Source organism: Thermobia domestica, chromosome 16 (assembly GCF_964235325.1).
Source record: "Thermobia domestica chromosome 16, izTheDome1.hap1.1, whole genome shotgun sequence".
Lineage (NCBI taxonomy): Eukaryota > Metazoa > Arthropoda > Insecta > Zygentoma > Lepismatidae > Thermobia > Thermobia domestica.
In genome coordinates this window covers 177,841,580-177,858,493 of record NC_137469.1, presented here as the reverse complement: position 1 = coordinate 177,858,493, position 16,914 = coordinate 177,841,580, and the positions used below count along the sequence as shown (strand labels likewise).

At 35.6% G+C, this 16,914-nt stretch overlaps 1 protein-coding gene across 2 annotated transcripts in view; it reads left to right on the top strand.

Annotated features, from left to right (window-relative positions):
- The window catches only part of LOC145673519 (trypsin-like), a 59,855-nt gene that overhangs the window by 18,469 nt on the left and 24,472 nt on the right, over positions 1 to 16,914 (top strand). For both annotated transcript variants that reach the window (XM_081743296.1, XM_081743297.1), the window contains exons 4-5: positions 1,307 to 1,410; positions 15,012 to 15,162. In XM_081743296.1, coding sequence (XP_081599422.1) covers positions 1,307 to 1,410; positions 15,012 to 15,162 — 255 coding nt within the window. The remainder of the gene's footprint in view (positions 1 to 1,306; positions 1,411 to 15,011; positions 15,163 to 16,914) is intronic.

Below are 16,914 nucleotides of genomic sequence, written 5' to 3'. Positions count from 1 at the left end.
TTTTGGCATTGCGTTTTTTTTTTTTTTTTACTTTTTTAAATAATTTTCTCAGCTAATATGAATTATATTTCACAAAAACGGACCCTGAAAGACGTCTGTAATCATCGCTATACAAAATAACATCTTGAACTTTGCAATACTCGACCAAAATTTCCCGATTTAATTAAATTTTAGCCTTTGTTTTCTCCCAGCAGTATTATCACACACAAGCACACCTACACAAACACAAACACAAACACATACACACACACACACACACACACACACACACATACATACACACACACCTAATACACTATCTGTAGGCACCGACTCTAAAAGGGAGTTGGGGCGAAGCTTTTCTATTCCTTCTCTCCAATCTTCTCTCCAGAGGGGTTTTGCTCATATAATTATAAAGAAAGTAATGATACAAGGTGTTTGCATATCTTTAGGAGTACCGCTATTGATTTGCCCCTCTCTAATCCAAGGGTCTGTGCACGCCTGTGGTTTCAATAGTCTCTACAGTTGTAGCTTATTTTTGTCAGAACTTTCTTTCAGAAATATCTAGTTTTCTCAACGGCACATTTTTGGACACCCGAATTTTACTCCGCATGTATGAATATTTTCACCGGTATGAGCATGGAACACTACATTTCAACGAGATATTATATGAACTAGCAGCGTTAGTGATATTCTGAGTAGAAGTGGCGCAACTCCAAAATTGGAATTTTCCATGTAATTTTCTCCAAAACCAAAGACTCACTAACATGTAGTTACTTGGGACCATATAAGTTTGTTACATACTTTATTAGTAGATATAAGACATACGAAGTAACACATCTAGTATAAACTTCAGACACGAAATGACTAAATATGATTGTTAAGAGTCTTCATCCCGGCGAAATTAAAATACCGCTAATTTTACAATAATTATGTGATATCATCAAATAGATAAAAGATAATCGAAATGTGGAACAAGAGCGCCCTAGACAATATTATTTTACATGAGAAACCGTTATCACGACTCACTTATCTGCTTTCGATTTCGAGCCATTTTGAAAATCGGCATTTATTTTCGCGTTTCTAAACAGCTGAAAACGGAAAGCCGCTAGGTGACTTGTGATAATGGTACCTCACGCAAAATAATATTGTCTAGGGCGCTCTTGTTCCATATGTCAATTATCTTTATTTATTTGAATATATCACAGAATTACTGTAAAATTAGCGGTATTTTAATTTCGCCGGGATGAAGACTCTTAATGTAGATCCGAAGATGTTGGTATGCCAATTACATTAACTTTTTTATTTAATATCTATTTATTTTCAGGTTTCGATTAGATTTACTCCACGAGGCAGGCACGCTTGTACAGGAATAATAGTAACGGACCGTTGGGTTCTGACTAGTGGACACTGTTTAAATCATTATTCCAAGTAAGCATATAGAAAACAGTATTACGTACCAGCAGGATTGTTTTGTTTAAAACAAAATGTTTAAAACAAATGATTAGAACCTGTTTTAAACAATTGATTTTGTTTAAAACAAATCTTATATGCATTTTAAACATTTTGTTTTAAAGAGGTGTATTTTTAAGACTTGTTTTAAAAATATGTTTATTTTTATTTTATTTTATTTTTGTAAAAAAAAAACTGCCAGGGAAAGAAAATTGTCAAAAAGTGCTTCCCATTCAGAAGACTATTTTCTTCCCGTACGAATGATGTGATGATCTACAACTTATTTTGTCTTTTCCCCCCTTTGTTTTTAACGTTTATTGTATTGTGTAAGTGCTTATCAGTTAACTTGCGAGAAAATGACGTAGTCAAATGTTGAACTACTAGTAGAACTGATATTTAAAAAATAAATAATTGAATTATCATGAAAATAATGTTTTGGGTTGTATTCAGAAAAAAAAAAGGGGTTCTTTGCTAAATTTTCGTTCTGAAATTAAAATATCGCAGGCATTCGTTGATACAACAATGTTGGTTCTCAGTCTCCGTACAACTTGGAATCGTTTAACATGAGTTTTACGGGAAGAATAAAAGGATATTTTTAGCAAATTTATTAAAGTAACTCAAACTCCATCAGATAAGAAAATGGCCATACGAGCTCGTTGCAAAACGTGTAAGAAAGAAATTGTTGGTTTAGTTCCAAGAATGAAGAATCATTATAAAAAAAAAAGTTTTAAAAAAACTGGAAGCTGAAACAGATTTTAGAAGTGTTGGTCCGAAAATTCCTTCTGATGATTCTAACGTCAGTGATGTGGTTGAGATGCAATGGGAATTTTAGGTAAGAATTAATTTTGTATCACCAATATCTTTTTCATTATATTATGAAAATTTTATTTTGTTCCTCTTCCCCCACCTCCGTTCTAAATTTTCCTGAAAACTTAACACCCTTGCATAGCTTGTATGAAGGGACCAGGCGAGAAAGGGCAAGGTAGTTACCCGTAGTCACCCGCGTAATTAACCATTAAAGTGTGATATTTACTGTTACACCATTGCCAAACGTCAGTGAGGCTCCTGGGATGATTTATCTACATTTGGTCGTCTGTCTGTATGTATGCACCACCCTACAGGGCGAAATTTTTGGTCTTTTAACGTTGAATTTTGAGGATAGAGGAACGAGATGTCCGGAATTTGCTGTACAGATTTTGACTGTGATCAGATCAAAATTAGTGGATTGCATCCCACTTTAAACAATAAATTATTGTCGTTATAGTAAATTATTGAAATTTTGAATACTAATCAACGATGACCGTCGTGATGCTTGATGTGTCAGACAACTTCCATTCTCCCTTAACCCGTTCTCAATACGTAATGGTGGTGAGGACTTTTGTTTTACCATGTATATTGATAGATTGTAAAATCTCCATAGTAGGTAGAATTAAAATTACCTAAAAAAAGCTTATTACAAACAAAAAGATACTTATGAGAGTCACTAGCAAGAGGGTATAATAAAAAGGGGTCGTGATATGAAATAAGTTGAGAATTACTAATCTATACTGAAATATTCTGTACTCAACACAGTGTAGTCTTAACCAGGATAAAATAAATGAAAAGGTCGGTTGCAAGTAAAGAGCAAAATGTCTTAAGAAATAAGTCATTACACGAGTTTGATTATGTTTAAATTCATGTTTTAAACTGTTCAAAATGTTTAAAATGTGATTTTTTTCTTTTCGTGCGCGTTTTAAAACATGTTTAAACATTTTGAACATCTTTTTCACGTTTTAAACATGTGTTTTGCTCTTTTTTTAAACAAACTGATTTTTTTCAACCCTGCGTACCAGTTGTTTATTGTCTTACTTAGATGTTATTAGTTTCACAATTTCGCTCTGAGTGGCAGAATCCTCTTTTAGAGTGTTGGTTGGATTTCGGTTTTCATGTCTACCTCTTAGGCAGTAGCAAAGTGAACTGTGTATATTTTTATATTTATCAAGCGATTTATAAGGAAAATCAAAACTACCAAACAGGGACTACAGCTGAATGGGATTCACCAAGTTATGGTGTATACTCATGGTGTAAATTTTATAGTGGATCATAGGAGAACAATACAAAGAAATGCAGAGATCTTATTAAATGCTTGCAGGGACGTGGATTTAGAAGTAAACGCAGAAAAAAGTAAATACATGGAAGTTCGTCGGGACCGTAATACGGTAAATTATGAATGTGTTAAAATGTTAAATATTACATTTGATGAAGAGATACTTTCAAGTATCTAGGATCAATATTAACAAACGAAAACCATATTCACGAAGAAATTAAATGGTAATTCGTGAATAGCAGGTAATTTGTGTTATTATTCAGTTCAAAATTTCTTGTCGTCACGAATTCTGTAGGGAAATATGAAGCTTAAAATATATACAACAATAATCATGCCTGTTGTCTTGTATGGTTGCGAACCATTGTCGATTCTGAGGGAAGAACACAGACTGAAAGTATTTGAGAACAAGATCCTGAGACGAATATTCGGACCCATCAGGAACGGGAATGTGGAATCACGGCAAAGTCAAAAGAATTACATATTTTATACGGTTTACCAATCATTGTTAGGGCATCAAATCTAGGAGGCTCAGGTGGGCAGATCATGTAGCCAGGAAGGAAGAAAGTAGAAACACTTTCAATGTCTTAACTGGAAGACCAATCGGGAAACGACTATTAGGGAAACCTAGGCGCAAATGGGAAGACAATATTAGGATGGATATCGCAAAATTAGGAATACAAAATAGAAACTTTGTTCAGTTGGTTAAGGATAGAAGTCAATGGAGAGCTTTTCTAAACGCGGCATTGAATCTTTGGGTTCCATAAACCATAGAGTTAGTTAATTAGTTAACAACCGTAACATTTTTCCTAAAGAGCATACAAACGAAATATAAGGCTATTGCACAAAGGTAGTGTTTAATTGAAGAATTCAGTTTTGTTTTTAAGACTAGTGAGCTGATTATATGAAAAGGAATACGAGGAAATCCGGTAGATTTAACGCTTTCTCATGCAAAATACTTCAGGGTATGTGCAAAATCGTCTAACTCTGGAATTTGGATTACAACAGTTTAAGCCAGGGATGCAAATAACCATCATTGCAAGCGAGTATTTAATATCATACTGAAGGTAAGTAAATGATTTCTATTGTGAGATGTGGGCTAGTAGCTTTTTTCTTTGCCTAGTAAAATTTTGTTGCATACTTGCATCCCTGGTTTAAGCAATTGAATTCCACCTATCGTTAGTCCTGTTCACGTAGAGTTTTCCAAGATGTAAACCATGGTCAGTTTTTTTTTTTTTTTTTTTTTTTTTTTTTTTTAGATATTTATCCAATGTATAATGGAAACATGCCGAGGTATTAGTTTCTCTGTAGAAAATGTAGAAAACCACTAATAGCAGACATGTATGGATTTACTTCTGGAAAGTAGGCTAGGTAGAAATGTATCATTCATTAAGATTATCAAAATTATTGAACTTATTTCAATCCTTCGACAATAAAAATGATGTAAAAATGTATTACATATTGCGACTAACTATGGCATCACTGTTCAAACCAGACTGTACCAACGTTTGTATCTACTAGTTGTATGAAGGCGTTATGCTGAAATATGAATAAGATTTTTCTAGTTCCAATCTAGTTGCTAAAACAACGGTATGTCAACTTATAGAACATTTTATCAAAATTTTGGTTAGTGCATGAAAAACCACTGAAAGAACGCCGGAGTATTGTAATACTTTAAGCTCTCAATATATTGAACAGAGATTATTAGCTTCTTCTTAAAGTATTTATGTAAACTTGCATCACAATTAAGTTTAACCCTTTCCGGCACCTGGTTTTTGGGCTATTTTTTAGACTTTCAGTCAAGCAGCTAGTGCATCGTCACTATTTATCCTAGTATCATGGTTCATACCTCATTCTCTTCAGAATGGAGTTGGCTTTCAAATAATACCACATGCATGCTCATACCATATACCAGGAGCGGGAAAAATGATGTCAAAGGGAAATTTTCGGAGGGAAATTTTTTCTCTCGCACTTTGGGCCCCTCTGGAGCGGCCCTGTGTAAACGTAGCCATCTAAAAAAGTCTGATAAATAGTACTTGGTATACTGAATGTGTGTGCCAAATTTCAAGTTTCTATCTTGAATACCAAGGCCAGGAGAAATTTTATTAGGAATTCCCACCATGCCCCAAATTACCGTAAAACACCATGATCTCAGGTAGAAAATTTCCTGAGACATCCCTAATTACCCTAGGGTCATGTTTCGTCCATCATTCTCTTCAGAATAGAACTGCCTTTCAGGCGGTATGACTCACGTGTCTCCATCATGTATCTAAGGCGGGAAAATGAGGAAAAACGGGATTTTTGGGTCTAAATATCCTTTTTTCAACTTTTAGCCACCCCTGGACCCCCCTGTTTTAAAGCAGAGAGCTAAAAAAAACATCTGGTAAATACTACACGGTGAGCTGAATGTTTATGCACAATTCCAATTTTCCAGGTGCAAAAGTAAGCCCGCCAAAAAAAAAAAAAATATACCGACAATGTCCCATATTCCCGTATACAGAGGGAAATTTTTAAACATTCCCTGAGACATCCCTAATTACCCTAGGGTCATGTTCGCCCATCATTCTCTTCAGAATAGAACTGCCTTTCAGACAGTACCATTCACTTGTCCCCATCATGTATCTAAGGCGGGAAAATCCCGTGAAAGGGATTTTTTGGTAAACATTTCCCTTTTTCAACGTTTAGCCCCTCTGTACCCCCTGTTTTAACGCAGAAATCTGAAAAAAAATCTGGTAGATACTACTCGGTGGACTGAATGTTTGTGCACAATTTCAATCCTCTAGGTGCAAAAATAAACCCGCTAAAAATAATACCGAAAATGTCCAAAATTCCCCTATACAGAAGTATATTTTGGTGAAAATTTCCTGACACTTCCCTAATTACCCTAGAGCCATGTGTCGCACATCATTCTCTTCAGAATAGAATTGCCTTTCAGGCGGTACCTTTCACTTGTCTCCATCATGTATCTAAGGCGGGAAAATGAGAAAAAACGGGATTTTTGTGTAAAAATATCCCTTTTTCAACTTTTTGACCCTCTGGATCCCTCCCTGTTTTAACGCAGAAATCTGAAAAAATCTGGTAAATACTACTCGGTGGACTGCATGTTTGTGCAAAATTTCAATCTTCTACGTGCAAAAATGAGCCCGCCAAAAATACTTTACATACCTCCCCCAAAAAAGTATTACACGAAAATATAAATTTTAGACTTATGACGTCATCACCTCCCATGTCTCGACGCAGGAAGGTGTGAAACCATACGTAATGTCTTCTACAATGCCTCTGGACTTGAAAAAAAAAAGTACCTTACGAAAAAGCTCAAATAGGAGAGTTATAACGCAATGTACCATGAAACACCCCGTATGGTACAAATTGTACCGTGGGATCCCCAAAGGGTTAAAGAAAACAACTGTTCATAAAGCAGCTAAATCACTGATCATAAACAAATGAACAAGCATCAAAGATGATATATTCTTGCAGATTTTAAACGCTCATTCGGGATGAGGCAATAGAAATATTTGATAATGTGTTTTTACGAATGAAGCTTAGTTTGATTTGAAGCGGTACGTAAATAGTCTAAATACTTTAGATCATATATCAAATTTGGGTACCGTTCTACCTTGTTTACATGAGCAGCAACTTCACCCTTAGAAAACAGATGTTTGATATACTCTTTCCAAATTCTACAGGGTGGGCCATAAGTCACTTATCACCCCTTGTAAAATCAGTGTTCGTGGAAAATAGTGAACAACAACAATGTAGTAACATAGTAGGCTGAGGGGGAAGTCGGATTGTGATGGTGACCAATCTGGCGGCCATCTTGAAAGCCGCCATCTTGAATTCACGTCAAGATTTTTAAATGTGAATATGGTCATGCGGCACATTACTTTAGGATAGAATTTAAAGACAAACACAATGGTGAAATAGGCTTATTATATCTTAATATGTTCAAAAATTACAGCCATTTCAAATTGCTAATTTTACCGTAGTGTTTCTGTTGTAGCAGGTGAATAATTATGCCGCTAACGACAGCAGAGAGGAAGGAGTTGATCAGGGCATGGGGAGGAAGGACTATAAGGGCTGTAGCAGCTGAATTCAATGCCAGGCACCCAGATCGACATCCTGTGTCCCATGTTAGTGTCGCCCAACTCTTCCAGAAGTTCATGGATACTGGTTCCATAGCAGATAAACCCAAGTGTGGAAGACCCACTACCGAAACAGATGAAGCAACATTATTAGCAGTGCTATCATCATTTGCAAAATCACCACACCGCACTACCCGTCGTCTGTCCATGGAATGTGGTGTCAGCCGTACATCCATCAGACGTATCTTACAGAAAAGCAAGTGGCATCCGTACAAATGGCAACTTCAACATCATCTATCTGAAGATGACCCTGATCGTCATGTGGAATTTTGCGAGTGAGCCCTTGCAGAATTGCAAACGAATCCCACATCCACAAACAAATTCTATTTTCCGATGAGGCCAATTTTATGTCACTGGGGAAGTGAATAAGCAAATCTGTCGCTATTGGTCCCCGACAAATCCTCAGTGGGTTGACCCTTGCGAAATGGTAGGAACACGCAAATTAATGGTGTGGTGTGGTCTTTGGGGCACATTCCTGGTACCATCACTGTTGAACGGCATTTGAATATGTTGCGGGATCTCATCCTCCCTTTCATATTGTCCGAGGACGGCACATTTCCACTCTTTTCCCAGCAGGATGGTGTCCCTCCGCATTACGGATTACAGGTCCGTACCTATCTGGATGAACAATTTCCTGGACGTTGGAGTGCGCGCCGTGGTCCCATTGTATGGCCAGCACGATCACCAAACTTAAGCCCTTGGATTTTTATCTGTGGTGTTATCTGAAGGCAAAGGTATACGCCGAAAAAATCCGGGACCTTGAACGCCTGGAAGAACGCATATTTTGCAGCCTTTGCCGATATTTCACCAGAAACTCTTTTGAGGGTCATGAACAAATGGGTTGAAAGTTTTACCTTGTGCATAACTATGGATGGGGCCACGTAGAGCACCGCCATGCGTGACAAATAAAATTAGCAATTTGAAATGCCTGTAACTTTTGAACAAATTCAAATATCAACAAACTGATTTCACCATTGTGTTTTTCTTTAAATTCTAGCCGAAAGTGATGTGCCGCATGGCCATGTTCCCATTATAAAATCTTGACTTGATTCAAGATGGCGGCTTTCAAAATGGTCGCCAGATTGGTCACCATCACAATCCGACTTCCCCCTTGGCTCTACTATGTTACTACATTGTTGTTGTTCACTATTTTCCACGAACACGGATTTTACAAGGGTGGTAAAGGACTTATGGCCCACTGTGTATATTGTCGGATCATTATTGTTGTACTTCAAAGTGGATAATAAATGATAAAATGTACTGTGATTTAAACACGCAATTTGTTTCGTTACTGAAAATTGACAGTTAAAATCTCCAGTTTGGAACAGGACCTGTTGACATGGTATACGTCGAATGAGATACTGTCCATGTTCGGTGACCATATCAGATAAGTTGTATCTTCCTCGCTATAATTATGGAAATATAAGTTGTATCTTCCTGGTCTAATTATGCAAATTCTTTTTCCCTTTGGGGTTACTAAATGTGCACAATCTAAGAACCTTGGATGTTCTCAGAACGAATGTTAACAACATTACCATGAATACCAGTACCTTAGTCTTGTATGAAGAACAAGAATAATCCCAAAAGGAAGGTAATATACTTTTGCTTGAAATACAAAGAAACTTATTTCAAAAATAATATTTACATCATTTTAAATCTTGTGCATTTTATCACTTTTTCAATAGAATAGCCATTTTGGTCAATGCATCTTTCTGTGCGTTGTGGCAGTTCTTTATGGTCATGTCATACCAGCTCACCACCATGTGTTTGAGGAGCGTTAACCTATTTTTTTTTTTTTTTTTTTTTTTTAATTTGGCCGAACATGTGTCACGTCATTATTGTTTACTTTGCGGTGTTAAATGAAAAGACCAAATTTCATCCCCTGTGGCAATTTAATACTAACAATTGTCTTTTTTTCCTTGCATAACGGAAAATTACTCGATGCAGCGATTGTTCTCTACGGCATTCGCAAGGCACATCTTGCGCATGTAATTCCATATACCATTTTACCAAACGGTGTTTCTGGAAACCTCAGGAACAAACGTACAGAGATCACTGAACTTCGCACTTAGTGATAGCGCAAAACGGATGGCCCATTAGAAACGGCTACCAAGTCAAACCTGGGCGTCTCAGCGAAGTTCTCAGAGACTCGTTTGGGAATGCTAGAAACAACAAATACAACAATATTGCTAACAGTCGCACCGACACTTTATCTGGGTCCCCATCTCTTTGATAACCTTACTTTTGGGATTATCGTCATAGTAAAAGTGTGATGCCATCTGTTGCTTTATAGTGAAGGACATTTCCAACAATGTTAGTTAATGATGACGTTTACTGCACATAAATTATCCTTTATTGTTGCAGATGTAGGTTACTTTTCACCTATCCTTAATGATTATAAGTTAGTTACTTTTTAGTAACTGTCTATTGATAGCATAATTGGTGCTCAGACACGTTCGCTGATACCGCCTTACTCCCAGCAATGTTGTTACATTACAACACAATTCCATAAAGATAGCTTTTTGGGTTACGCTATTATTATGTTCATGGAATGTGTGGTATTTTAAAGAAGTTTTGTACCTCTTTCAGAGCTACAGTTCCTACCTGGGATATCCACTGTTACACACGATCGGTTCGACAACTCTGATATCCTTTCCTTCTATTGGAAAGAGACTATTGTAACTTAGATGGAGGAACAGATGGAGTTGAGGGGAGACTCCATATCATAACATTGGCCGAATGATCTTATTGAAGAAATAATGCAGACCAAAATATAAATCTAACCTTTATCGTTTTGCGCCTTACGAATGCACTATAGTGCATGGAAGAGAAGGAAAACTAATAATAATAATAATAATAATAATAATAATAATAATAATAATAATAATAATAATAATAATAATAATAATAATAATAAACTAAAGCTGAAAATATTGCGATGAGAATAAATATAATGAAAGGTCAACAACCAAGGAAAGGAAAGAAGCTAATTAAAAAGAAACTATCTATACAATTTTTTCCATTGCCTAATCGTCGTAAGGATACAGAAAAAAAATAACATCATGAGGCAAGAAGCATATTTCTGCTTAATCCGGCATCAATGACGTAAATAACGGAGTTATAGATTCCCACCACCCATCACATCAATGGATGGGCGAGGGAGACGAAGGAAAAGGAGATCAGAAGGAGGCTGCAACCTTCCACTATTCTCTTCTCCTCACCTCTCTGGCTAAGATAAATGATTCCCATACTACTGCTCTCATCAGGAATTAGAAAAGTATAAATGCTACAAGAAATGAGCTCGCAAAGAAGTCGAAACCTTTTTACTATGCAAAAAAAAAAAATGCTCAGCTCAGCTAATGACTAACGACTGAGTCGGGCTTCTCAAGGCTTGGTACATAAGGACTGGACATCTTAGATGCATGGCTAAACAAAGAGACACTTCCAAATTAGTTTCAATGGATTCGACCTATAATGGTTTTACGGCAACGGATCATGGTTCATTTCTTATTGATTTCAAACTCTTTCTATCGAAGAATGGATAAACGTTATTAGTTTCCCTCCAGTTTCTTCTCAGTTTCGAACTTAACGAAATATATTTCGTTTCTTACAAGTTTAACTTCATACTAGTTGACTGTAAAGCGATTACCGTAGTTGAGTTGTAATCAAAAATTACTATGGATCAGTGTACCTATACCATATACTTCTATAAGTACTTGTGTAATTTATAAAAATAAATGAATTCAAGTTGTCAAACCATCACCTTCGTGCATTTCTAGAGTGAAATCAGGACCAAATTTATTCAAGCAAGTTGTGAGCGAGCCAAGAAACGTATGCTCTAATTATCTGATAATAGGTTATAAGTCTTGAGGGATACGAGCATACTTCATAGTACAGCTTTCCTTAGCTGCATTACCCCAGCTACTTGACTTCAATTTCATACAAACTTTCTCAATATTGACTGCAGAATGTGACTCAGTGCAATAATGACATCACCCTCATATGAAGCTATAAGCAAGCTTACCTGGGTAGTAAGCTAGAATGGCCGAAATTTCGGCGCTGATTATGGATCCCATACATGAGGGACTTATGGTTAGAAAGCCTCTCTCAATGGGACAGCCTGGAATTTAAATCTTCGAAACTGCTAAACTAAATATATGAGAAAAATGTAACATTACTGACATAAAATTTGCTTGAAAATGATTTCACAGCTATCTAGTATTCTTGATTGACTTGCCATGTTTCATTTTATATACGAGATCAAACAATATCGTACCCACTCACGAGGCTCACACCTAGTAAATATTTATTTATACAGGACTAACGATGGAACACAATTTCATTCCGATCACAGAGGAGTCGAAGAGTAATTACCTTGTAGTGTCTGGGTTGCGCAACTTGGCAATACCAATGTACGGTATAATACATTATTTTTTTGTAACTCAAATTACTAGATGTCCTTATCCCTCGATATGGCTTCAGTCATTTAATTGCTAAGGACAGTATCGAGGAATGTTTTATTCTTTTGGCAACTGTTGTAAAAGATATTTATTGCATATAAAATAAAGGCTCTGAAATAACGAAAGAAAAACCAGTGGATTTGCTCTGTTAATTTACGTGGTATTACATGAACTCGAAGAAGGGTATCAGATTGATCATTATAAATAAATTTCAGCATTGTTTTTATCAATATATATAGCTAGGGAGTTAGTGCCCTTAATACCAATGAAGGCCAGAAAGTTTTACCTTTTATGATGTAAAGCTATTCTAATAATGTAAATAATGATATAATAATGGATTTTCATCTCACTGGCACGTGTGCTAATTTGTATATTTACAGCTTGTTGTGGAATTAACGTTGGAGTCAGAAAACTAGGTGACGGCTTCATGTTGATAAAAATCAAACACCAAAATGTAATTACATTCCTCTACTTCAACAAAAATCGGTATAAATGAAAATGAAATGAAATATTTCAGTTTAATGTCCGACAGTGAATATCTTTTCGGCTGAGGAAGACGATGATTAAAGAAAGTGGATAGTGGTGGAAGAATTGATGTAATGAAAAGTGGGAAGAAATGGGAGTACCCCGAGAAAACTCACCGACGCGATGTATCCACTTTATTATACACTCAAAAGCTGGAAGAAAAGCTTCTAATGTGATAACGCAAGACCACAAAATGACTTAAGATAAATGAGACCCTCAGCGGGTACATGCTGAAGCAGAGTGGTACAGCAAAGAGGCTAGTGTTTAATGATAGGCTTGTAACTATTAATATTTTACCTAGGAAGATAAACATTACTAAGGGGTTCTTTAATACAATGTTAAATAATATTCAGTATTGAGCAAGTTGTCAGGAAGGTGAGTTCCCCGATTCTTCACACCTCAAAAACAGTAACGCGTGCAATGTCCACAAAGTCCTTTGGTTCTATAAAGAATGCTTTTCAGAAGGGCTATGATTAAATTTTGGATATATTTATTTTGACTTTAAGGCCAAAGAAATGACTAAAGGATGCAAACATACCTCGTCCCCATCCACGAAAATGGTAAGTGCAGGATTCATTAACCAAGTCAATATAGCCCATGTTTCGGCATCCTGATGATAATCTTGACTGCTTCCTTATGAGCATGGGTTTTGATCACAGAAACCTGACTTACTTTAAGAAAATTTTCTTTCTTCAGTTTCAAGTAAAGAGACCTTAATTTTAGCCGATGTGACTTTCCTCTCCTTGCCACAATATCAAGTCATACATCAAACAATAAATATAAAAATGAACTGCAGATATTCAGGTAGAGACTTGACCCCCATAGTCCCCTACCTTTCCCTATGTTATTGATGATCTGGTTGTCGATATTTTGGTTGAGTAATTTATTATTGTCGATGGTATTGTTCTCTATGTTATGGTTGTCGACACGTGACTTCCTTGTTATGTGCCGTCAATGTTTTGGCATACACCTTTCAGTTAACTTTTCATGACGCATTGCATCAAGCATTAGCAAAAGGAACAGAGTGTAAAAATTAAGAAATAAATCATAATAATAAATAATCAAATCGAGTAAAATTGTGCTCATGAACATTAAATATAGAAATAACATATGAAGAACTCTTAACCTGTACAAACGCATAGAAATTTTGGATGGCGATATACAGTATGTTCATGTTTTTATTATACATGTTTCGGCTATTGATATCTTGGCAGTCTACAATATGGTTTCCAGTGATTTGGCGTTCGATAGTTTTGGTGTCAATATTATGTGCCGTCAGTGTTTTAGTATTCGGTCTTATGATGTCATTGAGCTAACGTGAAAGACATGATACGTACCGTTGTTATTATGTGTCGTCCATGTTTCGTGCTGTTAATGTTAAGTTTGTCTTCGTTGAATTGCTGATGTTATGCCGTGTCAATGATTTGGTTATCTACGATTCGGCCGTCGATGACTTGACTGTCCATGATATAATTATCGATGAATTTGCTATCAATGTTATGAACTGTCGATGAAATGTGTTGTTTATGTTTCTTCAGTGTTATGTTGTCGATGATTTGAAACATACATTCACTTGCAACATTGACATGGAAGCATACACGATTAGCAACCCAAACTCAGCGAAACTAATTAGTATTCCTTTTGTGAATTAATTTATCGACATAGGATAAAAAGCTTTCATCTGTAATGTCAGTAAAATATTTCTAAAATTCCGGAACACATAAAAGGAAGTACCAAGATTCCCTTCGGAGCAACAAATCGTAACAAAGTTAACTCAAGCAGATAAAAGTTGTTGTGAGAACTATATTTCAAATATGACTTTCATTCGCATTTAAAAGACAGTAGCTAATGTAGCAAACTTTGTGGTTATTGGTTAGGGACATGAAATTCATTTCATCTTTGTGTTTCGGTTTTCCCCTATTCTCCATTGGCTCACACTTGTTCCAAATGCATGAGAAATACTTAATCTATATTCTTTGAGACTATACTAGGTATAAGACTGAGTATTGCTAAAAATATTCAAATTGTTACAGTACCACGTCTGTTGGAAAAGTTTATGATCGCACTGTATAAGCAGCTGTTTTTATAACTCGGGCACTATAAACAATTAGTGAGTTGCATCAAATATATGTAATAAAAATACTAAACTAGATTTAAAACCTAATGAAATGAGGTTTAAAATTTAGTATACTTTCAATTTTTTTTCAATATTTCTAATCACTATACATTTACAAAATATTGTTATATATGTTGTGTTATACTGTAATTATCAGTTTATACACTTTTCACATCTCTTTACCAGATCTACTTTAAACTACACTTTCAAGAAAACTATATATGAGCTCGTACTTTAGCTTCCTTTACTTGCAGATTCTCTTTAGCGGCAGAGGAACTGAATAGCACTGTAGTAGCTGGAAATCTCTTTCCAAGCCGATATTATGAAAACAGCTTATGCGAACAACGAAGAGTAATTTCCAAAATATATTGGGAAGCAAACCAACTTGATCTGGGATTTGTAAAGGTAATGTTTTCTCAAAACTTACTACACTTCATCTTTTTAATAATTTAAGGATAACTTCTAAATCTCTATTTAGTTTTAGATATAGTGAAAAAGGGACTCCAAATAACTTTGGGTCTTCTTGAAAACAGTATTTATTGTAACTCTTTATCACCCATCAACATCAGTACACAACGTAAGTACTCTGTTAGTATTATCAACCTTATTTTCATGAAATGTTTACTTACTGTATATGTTCAGACTGAAATTTTAGGAAACTGTATCTAATCTAATATTACAAATAACAAAAACATTACCGAAAATGTTTCAGTGATCTTATAAGAATAAACACACACTTTTTTCCTTTGGAATGATATACAAATCTTAAATACTCAATGAAAACCATAAGTTGATTTCATTGTTTGCTCTTATTCACAAGAAGGAACTTGTTGTTCAGAAATGAGTGCCCATATTTGTTTCACATGACTGTCTCAGGTTAGTTAACTTATGCATCTAAGTCAATGTCTAGAAACTGATTTATTTAACGTAAGTTTTATTCATCAATTCGTACCGTTGATTTCCAGGAAATTTATACTAGACGAAAGTAATAATGACAGTATTGTGAAATCTACCAAATTCTATTTATGTCATTAGTAATATGCAACAAAATTTGTAGTTTTGCTAGTGCTAATCAGTTTATTTCCTAAAGATTTGAAATATCAAGTGTCAAGTTGAAACAAAGGATCATTTCCAACATGTTCTTCCCCTGTACAAGTTCAACAAAGGTCAACAAGCGGGGGTATCCAGACTTTTTCTGTAGTGTATGGAGAAGACGTTATTCCTGGAAGGACCACCTGGAAATTGTTTGACAGATTCCAAAGTGAAAATCTTGACGTGAGTAATGTCTCATATCCTGGTATCCCAATCACTGCTGAGAACTATTTGAACTACTTGATCCACAGTGATTTACGTCAAACTAAACGAGAATTGACTATGAAGATAGGCAGGAGACAGACAATTGTTGTGCGACTATATCAATATATGACAAAGACTTATAAACCTAGGTTTGTAGGCACCTCATATACTCAGTGCAGACAAGAATAATGTATTGCTGTATGGGGTTTGTTGTTCATCCGCCACCATGAATTCTTTCGCTCACGTATTGCTACCGGTAATGAGACATGGTTTCTATATGTGAACTTTCTAGCATTCATTCCTATAATCATGTTTAAAAGTGCTTCAGTGGTGGTATGTGAAACTAGAGCTCACAGACTGGGCTTAGAAACTAAAAAGTAACTCTTTGTTCAGCAATATTTCTACCGGATTTGGAACAAAGTATTCGTGAAAGCCTTACAAAGATATTTGTGTGCCATATTTGAAGAAACGGATTTAAATTGAATCTATCTGCGTGTAATTAGTGTGCAGATTTTTATGTAGAGATATTAAAATAGTAATTGAGGAATGTGAAGTTAATGAGATAAAATTTAGTCTGTTTTAGATACTAGCGCCAAGTGTTGAGAAATAGAATGGTATAACTGTCATGTTAACTGTTATGTTAATGTAAAATTTTAAACTACTAGTTCCTAATATTTGGCAACCGTGGGCTTAATATAAATACTGGTTCATCGTTTGAATTTTCCGAACCATGGTTATGTTGTGTAGGCTGAAGGAGACAGCAATCATGAGAAATGAATAAAGTGGTGGAATGAAGAAAGTAGGAGGAAACGGGAAAACCCTAAGAAAACCCACACACGTGATAATATGAGTACTAGTAAT